The sequence below is a fragment of the Columba livia genome, chromosome 20 (assembly GCF_036013475.1).
Source record: "Columba livia isolate bColLiv1 breed racing homer chromosome 20, bColLiv1.pat.W.v2, whole genome shotgun sequence".
Lineage (NCBI taxonomy): Eukaryota > Metazoa > Chordata > Aves > Columbiformes > Columbidae > Columba > Columba livia.
In genome coordinates, this window is record NC_088621.1 from 327,113 (window position 1) to 350,355 (window position 23,243).

At 54.0% G+C, this 23,243-nt stretch overlaps 1 protein-coding gene and 1 long non-coding RNA gene across 3 annotated transcripts in view; one reads left to right on the forward strand and one right to left on the reverse strand.

Annotated features, from left to right (window-relative positions):
* The window catches only part of LOC102087512 (uncharacterized), a 174,560-nt gene that overhangs the window by 64,700 nt on the left and 86,617 nt on the right, over positions 1-23,243 (forward strand). The window lies entirely within an intron of this gene.
* Positions 374-21,752, reverse strand: WSCD1 (WSC domain containing 1). The gene is made up of 9 exons (XM_065036584.1): positions 21,282-21,752; positions 13,293-13,948; positions 10,443-10,557; positions 9,711-9,895; positions 7,046-7,167; positions 4,096-4,237; positions 3,436-3,600; positions 2,814-3,014; positions 374-1,909 (listed from the first exon to the last, which is right to left on the reverse strand). The coding sequence occupies exons 2-9, from the start codon at positions 13,690-13,692 to the stop codon at positions 1,557-1,559; spliced, it is 1,683 nt and encodes a 560-aa protein (XP_064892656.1). The 5' UTR covers positions 13,693-13,948; positions 21,282-21,752; the 3' UTR covers positions 374-1,556.

Consider the following 23,243-nt stretch of genomic DNA (forward strand, 5'->3'; position numbering starts at 1 on the left):
GGCGGATAAAAAAGGGCTATTTAAGCAAAAAGGGAGGGCAGTGGGAGCTACAGGTACGTTCAGGCTGTTGCTTTGGAGATGGTTCCTGAGCATTAGAGGAAGAACATTCTGCATCCTTCTTCCCAGGAGAGTGAGGGGTGGAAGCACTGCAGCTGCTTTTGAGGCCCGGTGGACAGAACGTTAAGACCAGACTAGTCCGGGTGGCAGTCCCGGCCGGAAGAGAGCAGGGGGGGTTCCCCCCTCCCTGGTGGGAGCGGCGCCGTGTGCGCCCTGTCCTGGCTGCTCCCTGTCCCCAGCCCGGGAAGCCCTGCAGGGCTCCACAGCCTCTGTTTTGTTTTAAGCACCAGCGATGCACACACAGAGGAAGTCCGGCTCTCTTTATGTAAATTGCTTATTTTATTAAAAGTATTTTTTCACTCAAGGTTTTAAGAAATCCTTTATGTCACGTGAGCAGAGGCATCCCACAGCAGGGCTGTGCGGCCGCACCATCGCTGAGCGGCTCTGGCAGGACCACGGAACCGGCAGGTCCCACAGCACGGGAGGAGCGGAGCGCAGGGCACTGCGGTGAGTTAGAGACAAACCGCACGTCGCTGCTGGGACGGCTCCGAGAGCAGCAAGAGCTGCGGGAGGGCGGGTGGGGTCCCGGTGGGGTCCCGGCAGGGCTGGGGCTCGTCCCGTTCCCTGGCTGCTCAGTGCTGCCCGGCCTGGCCGCTGCTGCCACCGGGTGCACCAGGTGCGGTGACATTTGGCCCCGGTGTCCACCCGCACGCACGGTGACTGTCCAGGCACAGAAAGCTGTGCTGCTGGCCTGGCTGGCTGCCCGCCCTCCCCCAGCCCTCTGGGTCCCCTCTGTGCCCTCGGGGCCAGGCGTGGGTCTGTCTGGGGCTGGTGACACCCAGGGGTTTCCACCCCGGCGGGGGGATCTGCAGCCGCCCACCCGCAGGGCTCCCGTGGCCCCAGGCCGTGCTGCTCCGCGGGGAGCCCTGGGGTCACTCCTGCAGCATCTGTGCCCAGCGCCCCAGGCCCCTTCGCCCGCTGCCGCTCTTCTCCCCCTGCACCGCTGTGGCAGGTGACCTGACCAGCAAACCCAGGAGAAGGAAGCTCGTGGGCAATACTGAGATTTTTCTTAAATGATCAGTTGAAAATTGTTGATCAGCATTAAGAATTTTTTCCCCCCCTCCTTCACATCCGTCCGTTTTGAGCGCGGTCGCTGGTGAACCGGGCAGGCCGGCGGGTCTGCGACGGCAGCCGGTGGAGGGGAGCGCCCGCTGCAGGGCTGCTCTGCTGGGAAGCTCTGAGCCGTGGGTGCAGAGGGGCACACGCAGGTGGACACTAATAGCTTTTTGCCTTGGTTTATAACCTGATTTCCATCCTTCACTGCTCGCCTTCTGGAGCACTTAGTGCCCTGAAGGACACCCAAGAGTAGAGGGGATTTCACTGCTCAGCAGACTCCACAGGTATCTTTGCTTTAACCGCTATAAAGATCTGGTCTCTTTTTTGTTGTTTTTTTTAAGAAAAAAGGTCTTTTATTTTAAACACAGAGTGCTACCAGGCTGTCATCTTGGCACGTACTCGCTGGGCAGCCCTGTGAAGTTTCTTCCCCTCAGGGCTTCATCCACTGTCAGGATATATCTGTTGATAAGATCTTTCATTTCCTGGGTGAATGGCTCAAAATCCTTTTGCTTAGCACCAGATCGCTTGAAATTCCCATCCCTGTTGTTCTCGACGCAGAGCAGTCTGTCCTCTGTCACTGTCACGTTCAGGAACTCCACCATTTCCTTCAGCTTGGGGATAAGGCTTTGCTTCAGGTCCTCGTAGTGCACGACGAGCAGGCGCTTCCCGTACTTCAGCCAGTCCAGGACGTGGGAGGCCCACCAGGACGCATAGCTGTTCACGAAATCCGGCCACTCTGGAGACCGAGAACCGGGAAAGGAGGCACCGTTAGCTGTGCTGCAGCCGCTCCCCAAACCTCACCCTGTGCTGCAGCCGCTCCCCAAACCTCACCCTGTGCTGCAGCCGCTCCCCAAACCTCACCCTGTGCTGCAGCCGCTCCCCAAACCTCACCCTGTGCTGCAGCCGCTCCCCAAACCTCACCCTGTGCAGCGTGCTGCCTCCCCCAGCCCTGGGCCGTGTGGTTTGCCGAGCTGCAGCTGAAACACGCGCGGGGAGAAACGCAAGCCGGATCCCTGCTGCAGAGTCGGGACGCAGCCGTGTGTCCAGTGGGGAAACGGTGGTCACACCGTCCAGCTTGCCAGTCAAACGCATGAAGCGTGGCAGACGTGTTCTGGAGTCGTTTCATGTGCTCAGGGAACACTGAATCTCAAGGCCCCTTATTGCTATTATCCTTATTTATCTGCAGTGCAGTAGCACCTGTGCAGTGCTGTAAAATTTCCTTCAGGAAATGTCATGCTCTGTTGAATCCTCCAAATCTTAAATTAGATTTCTCACGGTTATTACATGCTGCAGGGGTACATTTTCTTCACCTCACATAGCTTGGCACGTGGGCTGTACACAGGGGTGTTGAACCTGGACGTGTTTTCTGTGCCAAACTGTACGATGGCAGCAACGTTGCCGCGAGCCCGTGGCCGCAGCCCGGGCGCTGTGCTCCCCTCGGCTGCGGTGGGTGCGCGGGGAGACCCCAGCCCTCCCGAGAGCCGCTGTGGGTGCTCTGGGGCCGAGCTGGGCTGCGCTGGGACTCAGGTCCCACTCAGTTTGCAGCGCTCACTGGGGTCCCAGCACGTCACCCCGTCCCAGCCTGCCCAGAGACGCGTCTCAAACTGTCCCCATGGCAGCCCCGCTGCGCTGGCTGTTACCTTTGCTCTGCCAGTTGCGGTCGGTGGCATAACCCAGGTGCCCGGCGTATTTTCTGTTGAACTCTGCCATCAGTGACTTGTATGGGTTCCTTATCAACAGGATCGCAGAGTCAAACATCTCAATTTCTGTCTTGCCGCTTTCATGTGTTTTCACGCAGATGGTCCTTCTACTTCTCCAGTGGTCTTTTTCTCCTTTAAAACCTGTTTTACAAGACAGGATTGTTGGTTTGTTCACTTGGTGGTATGTCCGTGCTCTTTCACACTCCAAATCATTCCCCGTAGTGGTGTAAAACCGTTGTGAATTGCCCAGTCAATTAAACCCGCCCCCGGGGCCTGGGAACCATCCCCTGTGCGTATCTCGTGCGGTGGGGACGAGGACCGTGTGGCCGCAGCGTGCGCTGCGCCGGGCGTCCCTCCGCGGCTCGCTGCCAACGGCCACGCTGGGCACTTGCTAAGTGTCCTACCCCCTCAGGATACTGTCCTCCCGAAGAGTTAGTGACATTCAAATACTCCACCCTCGTGTTTCATGTGCTAGCAAAGGGTCTCATCCTCAGGGATTAGGCAGTATTTTAGCTACCTGGTCTTTTGGACCGCGTGTGGCTGTGCCTCCGGGTACCGGTACCTTTGTTGTAGAGGGCTCCGTCGAAGTAATAGCTCCCCGTGTAGATGCCGGTGGCGTGCTCGATCAGATGGCGAGCCCACGTGTTCCCAGCCCCCGGAAAGCTCGACAAAGCAACAAACACTTTGGATTTGGTGGTTAAGAATTTCCTGTCCGTGCAGCGGGTGTCTGCGAGTACAGAAGATATTTCATCATTAGCAATGTGCCTTTTTAATAATTCCACTGATAGCTCTTGATTACAGGGTTTATTGCAGCTTTCTTCTCTCTTATGAATACAGAATATCAGTTTGAGTCCAGTTGTGAGTTGGCTACTTTCCAAAACTAATTCAGCCACAAGGCACCAAAGAGATTATCCTCAGAAAGGGTTTTTGGTGGCTTTGCCTTAGGCAGCACTTTCTGGACAGCGCTGTGGCCAACCATCGTACTTGCCAGCGAGCTGTGACAGAAGCTCGGGCTGCGCCGCCCGGGCTCGGCCGCGCGCCCTCCCTCTGCAAAGTAATTACGTTTCCGGGGCAGGGGAGGCTGTGCTGCCTAATGAGAGAATGGAAAGATGCTGCTTTCCCCCTTGCAGTTACCCTTGTAATGTCAAGGGCCATTGCCAGAACTCTTGCTGGTGTGGTGCTACAGGCGCTGTGGCTAAGCTGCCCGGGCAGGAGCTCGTACCTTGCACCGGTGTCTGGTACACGCGGCAGTGCGTCCCGGCGCCGCGGCAGAGCCGCCCGTCCGCGCCGTCCCGCAGCGGGAAGCGCGCCGTGGGGAAGCCGCAGTGGCACTCGCGCCCGCGGACGACGGCCAAGGGGAACTCCTGTGGGAGAGAAAGCAGAGCCGTGTGAGGGCCACGGCGCCCGCGGCCCGGAGGTACGTCTGCACGCAGCCATCAAAGCGGTGTTTGATATGTCGTGTAAAGCTCACGCTGCTTGCACTACTGCTGTCTTTCATGTGGCAATTCTTAAAAACTCATTTTCAGACGCAAGTCTTGTAAAGCTTGAAAATTCACAGTCTTCTGGGTTTTTTTTCATTATTCATAGAAATAACTTCATAATATTCCTGCAGCACTTAGCATGTAATTCTACCTGCAAAATATCGGTGTGGTAAAAACTGTTCTTATTTACTCCTGAAATTAACATTTTGAATTGGATCATCTTTTAAACGTCTGTTTCTATTCTCCCAAACTGAGAAGTCAGCCGGTAAAACGTTCGCATTGTTCAGTTGGTTTTACCAGAGTTTGTGTACAGGAAACTTGCCCTGAAACTTAAAATATTGGTGCAGAGAAGATTTAGACCCGCTAACTGCTGCAATCGTGTTTAAAAATAGAAAGAGTCAAGCCATAAAGCACGCATCTTCATCTGGCTTGTTCACGGCTGCAAAGAATGAATGTGTGTAGATGGGCTGAAACGGAGTTTGAGCGCTACTGCATACACTTCTTGGAAAAACTTCGGAACTAGGGCAGCGAGGGGGTCTTGCGGGTGTGTTTGGAGGGCGGGGGCTGCGGGGCAGCAGCCCTGCTGGGCTCGGGCTCTGCACAGACACGTCTTGTTTCATGGCGCGCTGCTTCCAGAAAGGGAAACCCCACGTGGAACGCAGCCCGGCCGCCGGCTCGCTCAGAGGGCGGAACCGCAGCTCGGAGAGGCGCACGGGTAGCGCGCTGCGGGGAGACAGCTCCAGGGAGAATTTCTGGCTGTAATAAACTTCTTCTAAACGGGTTTGATGAAAAGCAATTCAGGTCTTGATGTACCAGTCTTACCCAAACAGGCAACAGGCTGCGAAGCAGCGTTGCTGTGTGGTGGCAGAGCAGTGCAGCTGGGCTAATGTTGATGAGAATTGAGGAGTTTGAGGGAAACGTGTGCTAATTGTTTCCTGGAGAAGTCAGCAGTTGCCTGTGTGCTCAGCAGGAAAAGCGTTGCTGAATCTGCCTCTCAGGCTCACTCTCCCGTCTCTCCCAGGGGACGGGGTTGTGTTCCCAGGTTTCCAGAGCCGCGTGGGTCGCTCAGCGCCGCGGGTCTTGGTGCGGCCGCGCGACAGATGGAGGAGGCTCAGGGGTTATTCAAGTGCAGAGCGTTCAATTCCAGCTATTCCAAATCAACGCTTTTTGCCTTTTAAAAGTCTTTTGGAGTCTGGGAGTGTGTGACAGGACTGCCGAGCAGCTTATCTCTCGCTTTTCCCCACGTGTTCCTCCTCTGATAAGGAGTCAAATACAACACGTGTGCCTTCTGTGCCCAAACAGACAACATTTGCTTAGCGAATGAGATATGACATTCTCAAAAACTATTTAGAGATTTGATGCAAGGGCAAAATAGTTCTGTTTCTGTGTGCAAACAGGAATTTCTCCTTTAAAATGAAGCAGTGTTTCTCAGTTTAAGAAATCGGTAAGTGTGCTGGCACTCAGATGCAGCCTGGAATAAAAATGTACCTTGTACCTCATGCCAAGAGGCACCTCAAGCCGTGCAGTTTCCTGCAAGGCTGGGGTTTTGTGAGGAGGCCTCGGCAAACGCTTCTCCGGAGCTCTGCGTCTGCACCGGTCGATCGCAGCCGTCCTGCCCGCGGTTCGGGGTCGGGCTGCCCGGCCGTGGGGATGGGGTACTGGCCCCGGGCCGGACCGGGAGGGAGGGAGGGGATTGCCGGGAGTGGGCTCTGCCGTGGAGTTCCGAGCTGGCGCTGGCAACACCAGCGGTGGCAGAGCAGGGGGTGGTTCTGGCGCGGGACCCGCGGGGTCGCCGCTCATCAGCAGCTGGTAATTCCAACTGCATCTGCCTGACGCAGCGCGCGCAGCCGTTGCAAAGAAACGTGCTCACGCTTGACTTCCCTTCGCTATTTAACCAAACCCACAAGCCATCCACTTTGCTCACCGGTGTGTTTATGCATGCCCCAAGCTCTGGTTATGGCTTTAAGCAACCATGTAATGTTTAAGTGCAGGAGTAGTCCTCCCGCTCAGCGCACACAAATCTGCAATGCTTCGCTTCAGTTAAACACAAGTGTATTGCCAGAGAAATCCATGGGCCAAACGTTCCCTCCCTCCCGTAAATACTTAAGATTGTCTCATGTTCCCAGCCACCACAGTTCCACACCGAAGCAGAAACTGCCTGCAGGTAGCTCAGCAACGACTCCTCTGTTTCGCTGTGGCGATGCCGCCCAAGGGCTCTGGGGAGCAGGTGAGGCTGTGCTGCGCGGGGCCCGGGCACCGGCGGCTCCTCCGGCCGTGGGCACCGGCGGCTCCTCCGGCCCGGGCACCGACCCGCAGGGCACCGGGGACGCGTCCAGGAGCTGCCGGCCCGCAGCCCGTGTCCCCGTGAGCCGCAGGCGTGACCTCCCCGGGGTTTGGCTGTGCCACGGACACGGTATCGATCTCCTGGCGGTCGATACTCGTCACACAGAATGGCTTTTCTGTGCGTCATGTTTAGGGGGCATCGCTCTGGCTTTCCCGCCTGCCTTCCCCGCTCCAGAGAGCCGCCGGGCCACATGCATCACTAGGTATTTACTCTGAGTTTTGTCCTTTAGAAACTCATTTACAAGTTTAAAGCTCTCAGGCACTAAGCTCTGCTGTTCCCTTAGTAGATTAAAATTTAAAATAACAAAAGAAAAAAAGGAAAGGATGTGAAATGAGAACTGTTCTTACTTTCTTGGAGCAAAATTCAGAGCACGTCTCCACCGTCAAATTGGGTTGTATCAAAGAGGCTGGAAAGGTGTCTGTTAAATTTTCTGGAGCTCTAAAACATCCTCGATAGATAACATTCCTCCCTGCAGGGATAAGAAATAGGTTTCTCTTGAGAAAACATTGTAGTATCCTGTCTCTTTCACAAAGAACAATATTAGGTTCAGAAGCTAAAAATAATAAAATAAATCGTGTGTTGCAAATGCTCTAGAAAGAAGAGAAACCATGATATGCACAAGAAGGATAGGTTGCAAATGCTGTGGTGTTGAAAGGAGCACAAGCCGTCAGCCTCGTACAAACCAGGGCAAGTGGGGCTGCAGCAAGGAGCTGGAGTTGAGTTCCGCCGGGGAGGGCATTGCTATTGTTGCTTTTGAAGACGTTCTTTCCCCTGAAAGACTTAACAGCCCCGATGAAAATCTACAAAGCTTCCCCTGATCTGCACCAGAAAAGGCATTTAGATGAATCCTGAGACCCCCCAGGGAGCCGCCTGCCTGCACTGCTCGTCTGAGCGTCCCGCTCCTCTCTCTTTCCGGGGCAAGGGATTTTGCTGCAGCCCTTGAGATCTGAACTGCGCTTTTGTAAGCCGTCCGGGGAGGAGCGTTCAGCGTCGGCCTCTGGTCTCACCCGCTCCTGTACAGATGCCACAGAGTTAGGCAGAACTGCTGTATCGACTGAAGTCAGGATTTGGCCCAAATACTTGCTAGAAGCAGCAATACAATTATCCCTCCTGCTTAAGAGAGAAGCGTCCCCTGAAAGAACCAGACAAAACCCCGACGCTGCCGTGGAAGCCCAGGGAGGCAATGCCTTTGCACAGATGAACTGGTGGTCATGGAGCAAGTAACTGTGTGCGGCTGGTTAGGAAAACAAAAGTCTCCATGTTGTACAACACTTGTGTAATTCTCATGATTTTGTGGGCTTTACAAAGGCGGACAATGTGTTTACTTCATCGCTCTGTACTAACTATTGGTAGAAGTTTCCCAGCATGACTCAATAGGGAGAAAGGTGGGTTTGTGAATGAATTTTTGTCTTCTGAGTCCTAGTACCCACTCGCTACCTTAAACAACGCTCAGCAGAGCTGGTGGGGGACATGTGTTGGGTGACGGGAGAGTTGTGCTTTTGAAGGAAGAATTGGGTTCTACATTAATTTCCTGGCTGAAGGGCGCGGATTCCCCAGCACGAGCCCAGAGCAGTCTAAGGAGAAGCTTCTCAAATAGTGTTCTAGTAACTGTTCAAACCCATTACTGGAAGCCGTGTGCTGTCTTTGGGATCGCTCTGGAGATGTGAAGATGCCGTAAAACCAGAACTCTGCGCGGTAGCTCAGGCCGCGAGCGGGGCTGCGCTTCCCTGAGGTGGGGACGCGGGCCCCGCGGCGCAGCAGGGACCCGGCGGCGCCCGCTGCGCGGAGGAGCAGCCTCGGGCCGGGCCTCTGTGTCCGGTAGCGTGAGTCACGGTTGCCGTTACTGTTCCGAGTTACTCTCCAATGTACTTGTTCATCGTGATTAATGCTTCTGTTGGCCACTCAGCTGGCCTGTGTCAGGGGGATTCTTCAAACAGTCAAATATCAGGTATTACTAAGGGCAAACAAAATACAAGTCTAGCTGCAGGCTAGACTAATTTGATGACTAACTAATTAATACTTAAGAAAAAAATAAATACCGCCTTTTCTTGTGAAATATGTATGTATATTTTATGCTGAAGATTTAAACAGTGATGCATGTCCCGGGAAACATGCCAATGTGCCTGTCAGCCTGACACTAGCAATTTAGCTCTATGTACCTTTGATATATAATTTATATGTAGCTGGGCGGATTACTGTACAAACCTTGACTTGTCTCGAAGAAGAAATGAAGTATCATGAATACTGGCACCACCTAAGGTCTTGGTGCTTCTCAGCAAATAACATCCATTAAGGTCTTGTGAGCTTGCCAAAAGTAAAGACTGCTCAGCTGTTTAGATACTTTATGCGCTTTGCGTTGGTCCAAAGGTTTATCTGTGTATCTCCCTTGGTAGCTAGTTGAATGACAAGTAGAGTGAGTGTTGTCATCGAAGGCGCAACAACAACCCCGCCCCCGGCTAGAACACAAGTCCTGGGGAGAGCAGAACCGGGTGGGCTCCCCTCTGAGGCCCGGGGGACAGCTGTGCAGGGCGTGCGCTGCGCCAGGACGCCGGCCTCTCCGCTCCGCCTCTGCAGTCACAGCACACTCTGTTCAGCATTGTTTCTGAGCGCAGGGTGGCACCGATAAGTGCTTTTCTGCCCTTCTGTTACAAGGCACCCCCTTCAGGGTAGTTTCTTAAACACGTGTGGGATTGTCCCCATGCATGGATGCAAAAGGGAGTAGTTTTTCCTCAGCTGAAATTCTGCTGCTGTTGCAGTCGCAGTGGTCGGTATTTTCTTTCATCCCTGGTGACACTAATGTTCCATGTGGCAGCCCCGAGGCAGCCGCGACAGGCACGTCTTGCTCCCAGGGGGTGCTCAGCGCTGCTATTTCGGGAGGGAGCCGGGGACCGCACCAGCAGCAAATTGGTACCTTGCCCCACGGGCACCTTCGTCCTCTGCTGTTTCAAACTGGTGGGCAGCCCTGCGCTCAGCCTGGCCGCGCTGTCCCTCCCCGGTCGCACACGCACTCACCTCGCCGGGCGCCTGCCCGCAGCTCCTCCACCCTGTAGACGGAGAGCCGGTTCACGCCCCCGCACACGGAGCCCTTCTCGCCCTTGCACTCGCTGTTGCAGTCCTCGGGCGCGGCGGCGGCGGCCGGGAGCGTGTTCCCGCAGTAGCACTCTGCTCCGTACGCCAGCCCCGCGTAGCTGTACGCCCTGCGGGGAACAGAACCAGGCGCTGTCGGGACGGACACCCCGTGCCCAGGGCAGCGCTCGCGACGGGGAGCTGGGCTGTGCCTCCGGCGCAGGTGTCCGAGTGACAGCCCCATCTCCGGCTGCCGTCCCCCGCCGCTGCTGCGGACACGGTGGCCTCGCTGCTGGGGTGACGCTGCCCCAACACAGGTTTTGATCAAAAATGGTTCGGGTGGTTTAGAGTGACAGAAAAGAGCAGCCTCTTTCATAAGTTCTGTTAACTGGCATTTAAAGCTGAATGTTTAGAATCGAGTCGGGCAGTTTTCAGACACTCAGACCGGGCAAGGCCATTGCTCGGCCAGCCGGCCCAGCGCTCGCTGCCTCTCCTGAGCTGCCGGAGTTTGCTGCTCGCCCCGCGCCAGGTCGCTGAGGCCTCCGGCACTGGAGCTATGAGATAATCACAGTTTTCACAGGTGCTACATGCATAATGTATGCATGCTTTTGCCATTTCAAATTCAGTTACACTTATTGTCAGCCGAGAGAAAACTTGCAGTGAAAAAATATCACTCACCTCTCAGCACAAGCTTCCTGACAGTGAGATACTGTCATTTTTCTTAAGTCATAAAACACAGCTCCCTTCAGTGTCCTCTCCCTGGACTCGTCGCTGAAGCATCCCATGTAGGTGCCTGTGTGCATGCAAGACCAGAGTTAGGCGGTGCGTGTGGGATGGAGATGGGAGAGAGAGCAAACGTTCTGCAGCGAGCCGGTGCCGTAAGTTGCAAGCAGGGCTGTGTTCAGCGGGCCCAGCTTGTCTGGGGTCCGGCTGTTGTGCAGCCCGGTCTGCTGGAACGCAGCCGCTGGAGCTGCTGGTGGAGGGCGAGCTCAGGCGTCCAGTGAAGTGAACAGCATGGCAATGAGACTTTTCCCGCAGCCGGTTCCGTTCCGCAGACCCAGAGCGTGCGACCGCCCGAGCTGCGGGTCCCGCGGGCGGCCGCCACCTGCTCGACCCCCTTCGGTGACAAAGCATGGGGACTTTGCAGGGTAACGGAGGAGGTACTCTGCAGAATGATACACGCTTGGAGAAATCTCGGTGGATTTCTCCCAAGTTTTCTTGCAGATCTCTGGTTGATCGTGAGATGGGGCAAGAGAAATACTAAGAAAACCAATTTTCTTTGGGTACATAGAGTTATATTAAAGCTATAATGGAAAGGTAATTCAGTCTTAACTGGGCAGTAGTGTCTAGCTATCGCACCAAACTATCTCTCCTGTGCAAATGAATTTCTTAAAATATGTCTTCCTTTACTTAGCATATGAAAGGTGAATGTTTCTCTTAGACTGCATCCTGTGTTGAGCCTCTTGTCATGAACAAAATACTATAAAAATCCAGCTCATGTTTTAATACACGATAGGAAGGATGATGGGGAGTCCACTGTTATACAGCAATTCTGTGTATATATTTTATCATTAAAATATGAAAGAAAAAAGGAAATTTGATTTTAGAAGTAGCAGTATTGTGATGGTAACACAGGGAAATTAAATAATATGAGCTGTGGACAGGAAGAGAATAAATTATGAAAAATGAAACTAAAAAGCATTATGTTAACAAGAAAATAACCCACAAGTAAAAGTTCAAGCCACTCTAACAGAGATTTTGGAGCTAGAAATAATAAATCAAAAATTTAAGTATTACAACCACAACAGCAGATTCAAGGACCTGCACATTGGTAATTGTCAAAAATGCAATCAGCAAATTCACAAGCTGTGACTGGACACCCCAGCGCACTGTTAACGAGGTGGGGGTCGTACACCCGCCGCGAGGGTGCTCCACGTTGTACTGGAGGCTGCTGATCTGGGTACTTGGTTCAGACCCACGGCAGCAGAAGCCTGAGCGTGTGGGGCTGAGGAGCCTCTGCCCCCCGCGTCCCTCCCGCCTGCCGCAGCCGCTCCCTGTCCCCGTCCTCCCGTGGGGAGTCACCCAGGGACTCCGCCGCCCGGCCCGTCGCCTCTGCATCCTGTGCAATGGCACAGCCAGGCCGGGGAGACAGCACCAAACACCCCGTCTGCTGCAGCCGTTCCTAATGGAAAATACTCATTTTTTACCTAACAAATCCCTGGTTTGATTTGTTGTACTAATAGTATTTGCCAATCTCCCTGGCAGGACAAGATATGGTCCCTACCCTGAGCCACTTGCAAAGTAAGCAGGCAACATAGCTTGATGTGCAGGGAAGAAAAGGACATGAGTTTTGTGACCCTGGGTGGACACAGAGCAAGGCAAAGTGAGCAGGGGGCCTACACAACGTGCCGGAGCAGGTGCCACCGCTTTTGTCTTGGGTGAAGGGTCTGCGCTGGGAGCCCAGCACGGGCTGGGGTGTGGGCAGGGCCGTGCCGCACCGGGAAGCATTGGGGTGACATGGAGGAACCCACAAAGACGGGCTCTGGTGGGCCCCAGGCTTGGTCTCTGCTGTGCGGGGTGGAGTGGCTGTAGCCTCGTGTTGTGTGTCGGTCCAGGGGCCGTCACTGGGCTCTGGGCACCCCGGCTGTGTGCTAGGGGCACGTCGTGAGGTGCAGGGGGCTCCTCTGGTGCTCAGGGCACATCGTGAGGTGCAGGGGGCTCCTCTGGTGCTCAGGGCACGTCATGAGGTGCAGGGGGCTCCTCTGGTGCTCAGGGCACATCGTGAGGTGCAGGGGGCTCCTCTGGTGCTCAGGGCACGTCATGAGGTGCAGGGGGCTCCTCTGGTGCTCAGGGCACGTCATGAGGTGCAGGGGGCTCCTCTGGTGCTCAGGGCACGTCATGAGGTGCAGGGGGCTCCTCTGGTGCTCAGGGCACATCATGAGGTGCAGGGGGCTCCTCTGGTGCTCAGGGCACGTCATGAGGTGCAGGAGGCTCCTCGGGGGGACACCTGCGCTCTGCAGCCTCGTCTGCCCCGGAGCCCGCTGGCAGCGCGCTGTTGCACGGCGCCCGTGGAGCGCTCTTGGGAGCTCCAGGCTGGTGCTCCAGGTAACTCTAGCGGTTAGTTTGCGTCACTCATGCTGTGACTCATCTCCCATACACCATCACTGTCACCTTCTTGTTCGCGTTTCTGACAATTCACTCAGTAGGAGTCATGAGGTGGCACCCATTTTGTGGGTTTTTTTGCAGAAGGTACCCCTTTGTTTGGGTAAATTTATTCAACAAACTAAAGAGCAGTTTAGTAATGTGGTGTCTAGTCATCCAGATCCCATCCCTTTTCTTATTATCAGTGAAACATCTCCAAGCTAGTTCTTCTAACAGCAGTGCACCGCGCTTTGGCCTGGTGCAGGGGTGGCCGTGGGCCGGGAAGGCGTCTGCGCAGGCTGCGGCGCTCGGCGGCCGCTGCCCGGGACGGCCCAGGAGGAGCTGCGGGCTGTGTGTGTGGAAGGAGGCTGGGGCTGCGTCCCTTACCTTTGTGTTCAGCCGTGCGCCCCGTCGCTTTCAGTCCCGCCGCGTGCATGGGCTCCTGCTCGCTGATGAACCTGTGGAACCACCTTCTTCTCAGCTGCCAGAGCTCCGAGTTGCGGTGCATGAGCCACCGCGGGCCGTGCCGCGGGCCCAGGGCCGGCTCCTGCCGCGCGGCAGTGGCGTGGGCGCTCTGCGGCATCCTGGTGTCCGCCATCCCGGCCCGACCCGCCGCCTCCGGCACGGCCTGGTTAGCGGCGGTGCCGCGGGAGCCTTGCTGGAGAACCAGGCGGGTCCGCTGCAGCAGCAGGAGGCTGCCGGCCATCAGGTACGCTGCGGTGAGGAAGAAGAGCAGAAACTGCGTCCGACGGAGAAACTTCTGCAGCCTGAAGAAAGCTCTGGCCATGCCCTTGCTGAAGCCGGGCCCTTCACGCCTCCCGACAGGCCGCCGAATCCCCGCCTGGCCGAGCGCCGGTTCCTCGCGTGAGTTCAGCCCATCGCTCAGGTGCTTCTCCCGACCCGAGGCCTCGTCCCCGGCCGGCCGGGGCACAGGGAGCCCGGCACAGCACGGCGCGGCGGCCCGGCACAGCTCAGCCGCCGGCCTCGGGCCGGCCCCGGCGCCGTGCCATCGTGTGCTCTGCCGAGCTGCCCCACCGCCGATGCTGAAACACCAAGCGGGGAAGGTCAGTTCACATCCCAGTGGAAAATACCCATCATTGGGGTGACTTTCCCCCCCCACACCCGTCAGCTGAGCATTCCTCCATCTGTTGTTTATAACTGTGCACTTTAAAAGCTGTAATCCAGTGAGGACAATTGATGAAGTAGAAGCTAACTTCAGATCACAAGAAATACCTTTATGATGAGGTTATTTCTCTTGGGATGTTTAGAAAAAAAAGCTTTTGATTTTCTTTTGTTAATAGCTGGCATCTCCATTCTCTGTCGCTGGCTGGAGCAGGCAGCCACAGTATAGGCATCTTTTTTGGAAGGTATTATCAAATTCCTTCCTTTGAGCTGAACAGTAGCTAAGCTACAAGTGCAGATCAGAAGGAAGCAGCAGTGTGGGCGTGTGGGGGAACACACCAAAATTGCATCAAACCACAATGGGTAAGACAATAATTATCAATCTCTTTGCAGCACAATGAAGTCAGGCTTTACGCTGGAAGGGCACGTGGGGGTTCTGTACTTAGGGAGCTGTGCGTGTTGCTTTAAAATAAACCAGAGATCCTGATATTTTTTACTAGATTTCTCTTGCCAAATACTGATGATGCTGTGGACAAAAACTAGTGCATGTTTGAGAAGAAGTCGTTTCAAGTTTTGCCAGATTTCTGCTGCCTGCTTCTGAGCTCTGCGGGCTTCGCTTGTGCGGGTGTAACCACGGTGGGATTGTCTGGGCAAGAAAAGCTCCTTTGTGCTCTAGGGAACCTTTAACCTCTGGTAGCAAACACAAGCTGGCATCTCCCACAAGGTCTGTGTTCCCAGTCAATCCCTCCTCTGCGGAGCCGGCGAGCGCTGAGAAAACATGCAGTGTTTTCCAGAAAAGAAAATATTATGGCTTTAGCTTATCTCACAATTGGGGCGTGCTCGTCAAATCTACAGTCCTGACAGAGAAACATCCGCTCACTGTATTTCTGGGTTTGGTGTCTGATTTAAAGCTTTGTGGATATCCACTTATGCCTCTCTCTTAAATAGATGCTACCAATTAATTTTCCACCCATTCCCTTTTCATTTAGTTGTGCAACTTCTGTCTTAAGTGGCAATCAAAACCAAAGCCCAAGAACTTCTAGGCCAAAAATACATTAAAGCTCAGCTGAATCTTTCGTAGGTTGAGCCTCAGTTCCTTTTGTGTGACCTTTCAGCCTCAATTGCTAAACAGCTTTGGCACAAGGCAGGAGTCCCTGTCTCTTGATCTTACAAGTCGGGTAGTCTTGAGGACCTGTTTTAGGTGCTTTTTAAAAATGTTTGTTAAAGTTCATGTGTGGTGATCTCAATTGTATAGGGCTGCGTAATGTCCAGTAGTCTTCTATGTGTTCATCTCCAGACGTGGTGCAGGAGCTCAGTCGGCCAGGGCTCGCTGCTCTCTCTGCAGCAGCACCGCTGGGCCCGGCAGCAGCACTGAACCCGAGAGCAAGGCTGCGCTTGCACGCTGTAGGAGGTTCAGGCCGCTTTCTCCACTGCGAAGTTACCGCAGCTCCCTTCCGATAGCTCTGAGGCCAAAGAAAATGCATTGATTTACGCCAGCTGAAGAGCTGACCCTTAAAGTTAGATTATTGAAAATCTCTGATCAATGTTGTGAGTGCTCGAGAATTACAGTAAAAGGGTCAGAAGTACCTAGACAGATGAACAGGAAATTAGCCATAATTAGATACTGCAGATTGTTACTGCGCTAATTTATCTGAAGAAATGCTATCTTATCTGCATAGGTGTGACTTGATTCACTAGTTGTTCCAAAGAAGGTGCCGCGTGCACTGGCTGCGTGGGGCTCTGGCTCCTGGTGCAGGGCGGTTGGCCGGTGCCTGCCCAGCAGCGGGGGCGATGGCTCCTGGTGCAGGGCGGTTGGCCGGTGCGGGCCCAGCAGCGGGGGCTCTGGCTCCTGGTGCAGGGCGGGTTGGCCGGTGCCTGCCCAGCAGCGGGGGCGATGGCTCCTGGTGCAGGGCGGGTTGGCCGGTGCCTGCCCAGCAGCGGGGGCGATGGCTCCTGGTGCAGGGCGGTTGGCCGGTGCCTGCCCAGCAGCGGGGGCGATGGCTCCTGGTGCAGGGCGGGTTGGCCGGTGCCTGCCCAGCAGCGGGGGCGATGGCTCCTGGTGCAGGGCGGTTGGCCGGTGCCTGCCCAGCAGCGGGGGCGATGGCTCCTGGTGCAGGGCGGGTTGGCCGGTGCCTGCCCAGCAGCGGGGGCGATGGCTCCTGGTGCAGGGCGGTTGGCCGGTGCCTGCCCAGCAGCGGGGGCGATGGCTCCTGGTGCAGGGCGGGTTGGCCGGTGCGGGCCCAGCAGCGGGGGCGATGGCTCCTGGTGCAGGGCGGTTGGCCGGTGCCTGCCCAGCAGCGGGGGCGATGGCTCCTGGTGCAGGGCGGTTGGCCGGTGCCTGCCCAGCAGCGGGGCCACGGGCCGTCTCTGCCTCCCCACGAGCAGGTGAAAACCCTGCGGTAACTGCCCAGGAGACCGCAGCTAATTATGTGTGCAGCGAGCTTTGCATCCCGGCACCAGGAAACGCTTGGCACAGCTCCTGTTGATCTGCCTAGTTTGCTTATTTACTTATTTACTAGGGAGAAGCTGCTCCTGGGTCTCAAAAGACTAACTTTGCCCAATGGTTGAAAAAGTTTAAATGGTACAAGCCCATTTCACTGCAGTCAATGTGACATATATAAATTACCTCCAGATGCATTCGCCCTCAGTACAGTTGCCATGACAGTACATTGTGGTAAAAACCAACCAAATAAATAAGCAGACTCTCCGCCCACAGCAACTGCTGCAAATGTGCAACTCAAAAATTAAATGTTGCTTTCTAGTGGGGAAATAGTGGAGAGTGCTTCTGACATAAAAAATGTCATTTGACTTGTTCCATAAACTGCATATTGCAATATCATCAAAGTATGCCTAAAAGAATTGAAGTGCATCACTTGTGATGATATTAACAAGGAAAGAGGATATGAACTAGTATCTGGTAATAGAAAATGTATCATTTGTCTTTTTTTGGACATTTTGCTTAAAATGAACAAAGTGAACTGGAAGAAAAGTAGAGTCTTCTGTTCCTGTTTATCAGTTCTCCTAGCCCAAGGGGTTTTAGGACCATATTAATTGAGAGTTGAATTAGTAACACCATAGATGGATAATGGAAAGGACTTTGAGACGGGCGGTGAGAACTGTTAAACAGCAGAGAAGAGCTCTAGCTGAAGAGAACAGTGAAAGGGTTAATGCTGCAACAACAAAAGGCAAATAACGAGCACTGGACCAGCTTGGGAGACGTGAGCGCGGCACCCAGACCGGCCGGGAGCTGCGCCCGCCGCCGGGAAAGGGCCCTCGCACCGCGTCTGGGGGCCGCGGGTCTGCAAAAGGGACACGTCTCTGGTCACGAGGGTGGGAGTTGGACGGGGTTCGGAGACGCCCCGTCCCCGCTGTCTGCGTTGCTGCCCGGTTGTGCGCGGCGTTGGGCAGCGCCGGGGCACAGACCGCGAGCTCCGCGCGGCGCGCCGCAGGGTGCACCGGGGGCACTGAGCTGCACACCCCAGGCGTTCTAGGTTCAATTGCTGGTTTTCTTTTAATCCTTATTTTTCTTTCTTTACATATGTAATACAAGATTTATAACTGCTGTTAAAAAGTTGCTGTAAGAAAAAGGTCAATACCTTACTTCCAAAATGATTTTGCAAAGTGTGACAGAAGATGTCACACTAGGCAGCTACGTTAATATATTTGTAAAGAGAAATAGAAGAAAAATGGTTCTTGTTCTTGGCAGTTCTACTCTACTATCCAAAGGAGTAGTTACAGAATATTCAAGGGAAGAGTAAATACTGTCAGTGATGCTATTAAAGCCGGTAAAGGCTGCAGAACAGCCTCAGGCTCACAGGTGAAGAGCTGCTCGGTGGAGGCCTGTCCCTTAATAGGTTGCTCAATGCAGAAACTGAGGTCAATACTGCACTGACGGCTGCAGCTCATCAATAATTGATCTTGTCTAAAGACCAGCAGGATTTTGCAAATTCAGAGTTCTTGGCACAGAAGCAAGACTATGTTTTCTATTGCAAACTGAAGGGGATTGGACTCATGAACACTATTTTTAGAAAAATCCATCCCTCTTCCACATTCCTCCTTCCTTTTGTCAGCTTTCCTTGAGGACCAGTGCAGGCAGGACCTAGCTAGGGATTCTGGCTCGCAGCCTTTCCTCTGGAGACACACTGCTGTTTCCTTGACGTTGGTTGGGAAGTCAAGGCCAACATACCATACTGTGTGAATTCACGTAGGAAGGAAAACTCTGGAGAAGCCGCAAATGAGATGTTTGGATCCTGTCAAATATTTGCAGTTCCCTTTCTTGCGATAGTTAAAAGCGCCCTGCGTAACCCCGAGGACGTGCCCATGTAGGTGCCAGTGACCGACAGCAAGTCTTCTCGCGGCTGCGCTTTCGGACGTGGCCAGAGCCGCCTCCTGGGCTTTGAGAAGGAGCCAAACCAGATGACAAAGGCGAGCTGTCTGAGTCCCCTGAGCTGTGAGAAATCCACACCATCCACCATCCCCATTTCCAAATCACAGGATAAGAGAGAAAAAAGAAATCACGGATCACATCTGTGTGGAAAGCAGCACATGCTAAAAGTGGAGAAACATGCTGGTACTCTACTGTCTTAAGCCAAAATCCACTCAAATGAAGATACAGGTTGATGCTGATGGATTTTGGCTCAGATCCATCGTTACTTCTTCTAGCTCTTTAAGAAAGTGTCATGAGGAATCATCTCACAAACTTAACACTATAATTTCTGAATTTATGCAAAGGAAAGAAAAAGAGGTGATATTGTAATTCCATCACCTTTCCCAGGATATCCTTTCACTAAGAAGAAAGGAAAATTTCTGTGAAGAGTTACTAGAGCATTTTCCTTCACTGACTTGAACGTGGGCTTCTCTGTGAGAGAAGGTCTGTGGAACGGAACCTGATCGCTGATCTGTCTGGCAGTTCCGGTGCAATGCTCGGACGAGACCCGTGCAGAGCCCAACCACCCATCGCTGCGAGGCGCCTGGATGCAGAGGCGGGCGCGCAGGGGACAGCCCTGTCCGGCTCCAGCACTGCGCCCGCTGTGCTTCCTCCGCGTTCCCCATCCCCGCCCTTCCTGCGGGCGCAGCTCCGTCCGCCCGGCAGGGCAGGCGCGCGGCCGAGGCCCGCGGGGCCGAGCACGAGGCAGTGCCTGCGCTCCGCCCGCGCACATCCTGCGTCACCCCGCGTGGAACCACGTCCCTCGGTTCTGCTGCTGCAGAGCTTGCTGAGGGCTTCTGATGAAATACAGTGCAAGGGTTTCTTCCTCATCTCTTCCCAAGTCACCTCCAGTTGTTTGATTTAGAGAATAATTTGCCACATAGTTATTTATAGAAACTAACTCTTCTACCCGTTTCCCATCAAAATCAAGATTATTATCTAGGGGTTTTCAATGAAGTAATGAGATGACCAGTGAGACACAAGCGAAGGGACCTGTCCTGGCCACTCAATCTCCGATGCGTCCTCCCAGCTTCCCTCCCACAAGATCTGGCCGTACTGTCTGGGCTTTCAGAAGCAATAAGCGCTTCTTCCAACTTACCAAGTTTTACTTGCGTAGCGGATGGATCTGTGCTGACTGTACACACGTGTTGCCCTCCTGAGCAGCTTTTTGCTGCCACAACGCTGCTCTGAGCGGCACTGGAGGCGCAACACAAGGTCTGTCAACTAACGAGGGCTGAGGTAGCAGCACCGCAATCTCTCCGCAGGCTCTAGTGGCAAATGTTGCAGCTTGAGAGGGCTTCCCAGCAAGCTGTTTCCTCTCTTCCCACTGTGTTCAAAGTGCACTTGCTACAAGATGTAACAGATTGCAAAGTTCTCTCTTCGATGCTGATATTGTGTTAAAACTGTTAAATAATGTTGAACTGTGATAAACCAGAAAAAAAATGGTTTTGCAGATGTAGCAGAAAAATGGAGAAAAACTCTCTAGTCCATAAACCAGTCAAATGAAGTTGAAACTACGCAAGTTAAAAATATACATGATGTCCACTGTCTCCAATATGGGAGATACTTTACAGTTAAGAGGTAATCGGCTTTGGAAGCGAAGGCCGTGTCGCAAGCAGCTGCAGCCTGAGCAGGCTGGGACGCAGCGCGGGCCGAGCGGCTGCTCGCAGCAGCTCTCACTAGGCGCTCCCCTCTCGGGGCAGTTCTCCAGCGCGGCCGCGTGCGGCTCGCGCGTTGGCGGTGCCCGCGGGAGCGCGCGGGGTGCAGAGCAGCCGCGGAGCGGCTGGTGTGAGACCGCGCCGGCTCGGCCGGTGCTCCGCTCCAGCCCTGGCAGCCCACCGCGGCCATGGGTCTTTGTTCCCTTAGCAATACTTTTTACCTAGCTCAGTGGTAAAGTAATAATCAGGAGAACTGATTCCATGCCAGCATGGACAAGATGCAGACATTTGCATATGTACATTTCATATGTATACATACACACGCATCTATATGTGTGTGTGCGCATTCTGGGCATAGAGGAACGTGTACCCTAAAGATAACGTGGAATCTGCTTTCACCCTTCACTGATAATCTGTCAGCCAAACAGTATTCTCAAACCTAGAAAGTGTCTTGATCAATAATAAACCATTCATGCATAATGTACATCCCTTGATATTAAGAACTTAAGCACCCAGCAAATGATGCTTTATCTGCAATTTCAAATAAATCCACAATGTGGTTCTGTGGCTATAGGCTGAAGTTTTGTAAGAGATTGTTGTAAAAAATGTACCATATATTGATTTTGCCTTATACCACAGTAGCTAGGGATGAGATTTTTTTTTCCTGTGTGCAAGGAAACCTACTGGAATTAAAATAACATGCAAATCTGTAACGGAATCATAGGTGTTTAGAAAGTGTCTTTCGTAAACCCCTCAACATGCAAATTCCTGCAACATCCACCTATTAAAAATCGTTACAGTATTTATTGAGCACAGTGATGCTTCAGAAGCTGTTCCGAGGAACCGAGCTTGCTGGTCTGTGTCCCCAGGCTGCGTGACACAAACACACGTTATTCACGTCCACTTTTCGAGTGCAGTGTTTTGTGGATGCTCAGAGAAGGGCATCTCGAGCCGGCTGCAGTTGTGATAAATAATGCAGCTCGGGCTCGTGTGCTTCGATGCCGTGGGTAAATTTAATAAATCAAACAACCATTCAGACTGCAATGAATGTTAATACCTCAGCCTCTGCAAAAAGTTCCCTGGTTATTACTTGTGTCAAGGCCGGCTGACAAACAGCTTGCGGGGACAGATAATAACGCAACTGTGTAAGAAAAGGAGGAAAAAACTCACCTTTCTTTTATGGCCGATGAACTGTTGTATCCAGGCAAAGTTCGAGACGAGCCAGCGGAATATTATCAAAACCCGTAATGCCTATCTGGAAAGCTCTAAATCCTGCTCCTCTGCCCTTCCCGCTAATCCGCTGCTGCTCCCGCTGCCGGCGGAGCCGCGTCCTCCCGGCTCCTCCCGGCCCCTCCCGCCGCGCCGCCGCTGCTCCGCGGGCCCCCCGGGTCCCGGGCTCAGGGCGCCGGTGCCGCGCGGGGCCGGGCGGGGGGGCAGCGCTCCATGGCCTCCTGCGCCAGCAGCCTGGGTCGCAGCCGCCCCAGCGCCGCGCTGCCGAGATCCTCAGCCGCGGCGCGCGTTTCGTAACGCTGCCGGTCGGGAGCCGGAGCCGCCGCACGGCTGCTGCACGCAGGGCTCTGCAGCCTTCCGCAGATACAGACGTTTCCAGAGCTCCCGCGCACGCTGTGCGTGTGTGCGTGTGTGCGTGTGTGTGTGTGTGTGCGTGCGTGGTCGGAAGGCTCGGGGGGCTGCGCAGGCAGGTGTCGGAGGCGGCAGCACCGCGCAGACCCGGCGCGACCAGCTGAGCGGATGCTCCTGTTTGTGCGCGGCGCCTCTTCCCACTAGGGGCAGATCCCTCTGAGACCCAGACTCTTCCCAGCAGGTCCAGGGGGCCCCGGGGGAGGAAGACCCCGCAGCCTCCCAGCACCAACTCGGAGATTTCAGGCGGCAAATTGTTATTCTGGGCACAGGTAGCCAGAAGTAAATTATTTATAAATGTGAGAGCTGAAAGGCAGTTTGCTGGGTGTGCTTACGTCTGCCTGCTCTGCCGCCTCCGCTGCACGTACAGGCTTCTTTCTGCTGCTGGTTCACATAGAGATTGATCCGTTTATAATTATTTTTCAAGCATCTGCATTTAAATGGGAGCAGGCTGCACACTTGTAACTGCATGTGGGTTTGAAGCACCCCTTGGCTTTGCATATTTAAATGAAACCAGTCTCTTGGACTCGACATTGGATGCAGTTGCGGGGACCCTGGTTTACTCCCTGTGCTGAGGAGTGCGGGTCAGTAACGTCAGACCGAGCACAGCCTGGCTGCGAATGCCGCGCTCGGGTGTTCCTGGGTCTGAGAGGACAGACGGACATTGGATGCCACGTGGGGACTGGTCCCGTGTCCCCCTGTGCGGCCGGCCCCTGGCGCTCTGCCGGCCCCGCGGTGCCGGCGATGGCGCGTGCGGCTGGTCTGGACCTGACACACGAGCTCGTGCTGCCGAAATGACACGTGGCCTTCCCACCTCTGCGCAGGTTAGACGGGGAGGGACAGGCTGTTGTTTCAGGCTCTGCGCGCATGCTGGCTAATGGGCTGAGCAAAGACAAGGAAAACTAGGGAAAAGGCTGAGCAGGATGCAGACATGGGAAAATGATATAACAGCCAGAGAAAAGGGACAAAACTAGGAAAATAAAGCATGTGTGTGGTATGGTAATGTTTTAAACCAGCCTTTTGGTGGAGTGAGGGCTGGCTGGTGGCGTTCTGCATCTGAGTGACATCCTGAGCACTTTTCTTTCCATGCTTGGTGGTTCTGCTTGGCTGTTCCACAAAACACAGCACAGAAATTACAAAACGAGTGGCATTACTTTTAGACTCCTGTTGTGGGAGCCGTTCTTGCGCTAAACGACTCAAACTTCCAGTCACTTTAGAAAATAGGCTCAGTTGTAACAGTAAGGATCAGCTCAGGAAGTGACAGTTTTACTAGTGTGGTTTCAAGAAGAAACATCTGAAAGGCTGTGGTTTCATAAGTGAATGTAAAGTAGCAAATAGTTTTCTGGCCCTTTTCATTTAATAATCCTAAATACTCAGGGATTAGGCATTTCATGTAATGCCTACCTGCAATTTTCAGTTATTTCATGAAACGATTGAGCAAAACAGCTGTTTAGTGCAGTGGTTGATAACGTCATTCTTTTTTCAGAATGACTG

Excerpts from the sequence above, each read along its gene's own strand:
- WSCD1 (XM_065036584.1), bottom strand. The coding sequence starts at position 13,692 with ATGGCCAGAGCTTTCTTCAGGCTGCAGAAGTTTCTCCGTCGGACGCAG. Across the intron at positions 10,558-13,292 it reads GCGCACGGCTGAACACAAAG|GCACCTACATGGGATGCTTC; the intron begins GTAAGGGACGCA and ends GCATGCACACAG. Across the intron at positions 1,910-2,813 it reads CCGCAACTGGCAGAGCAAAG|AGTGGCCGGATTTCGTGAAC; the intron begins GTAACAGCCAGC and ends CTCGGTCTCCAG.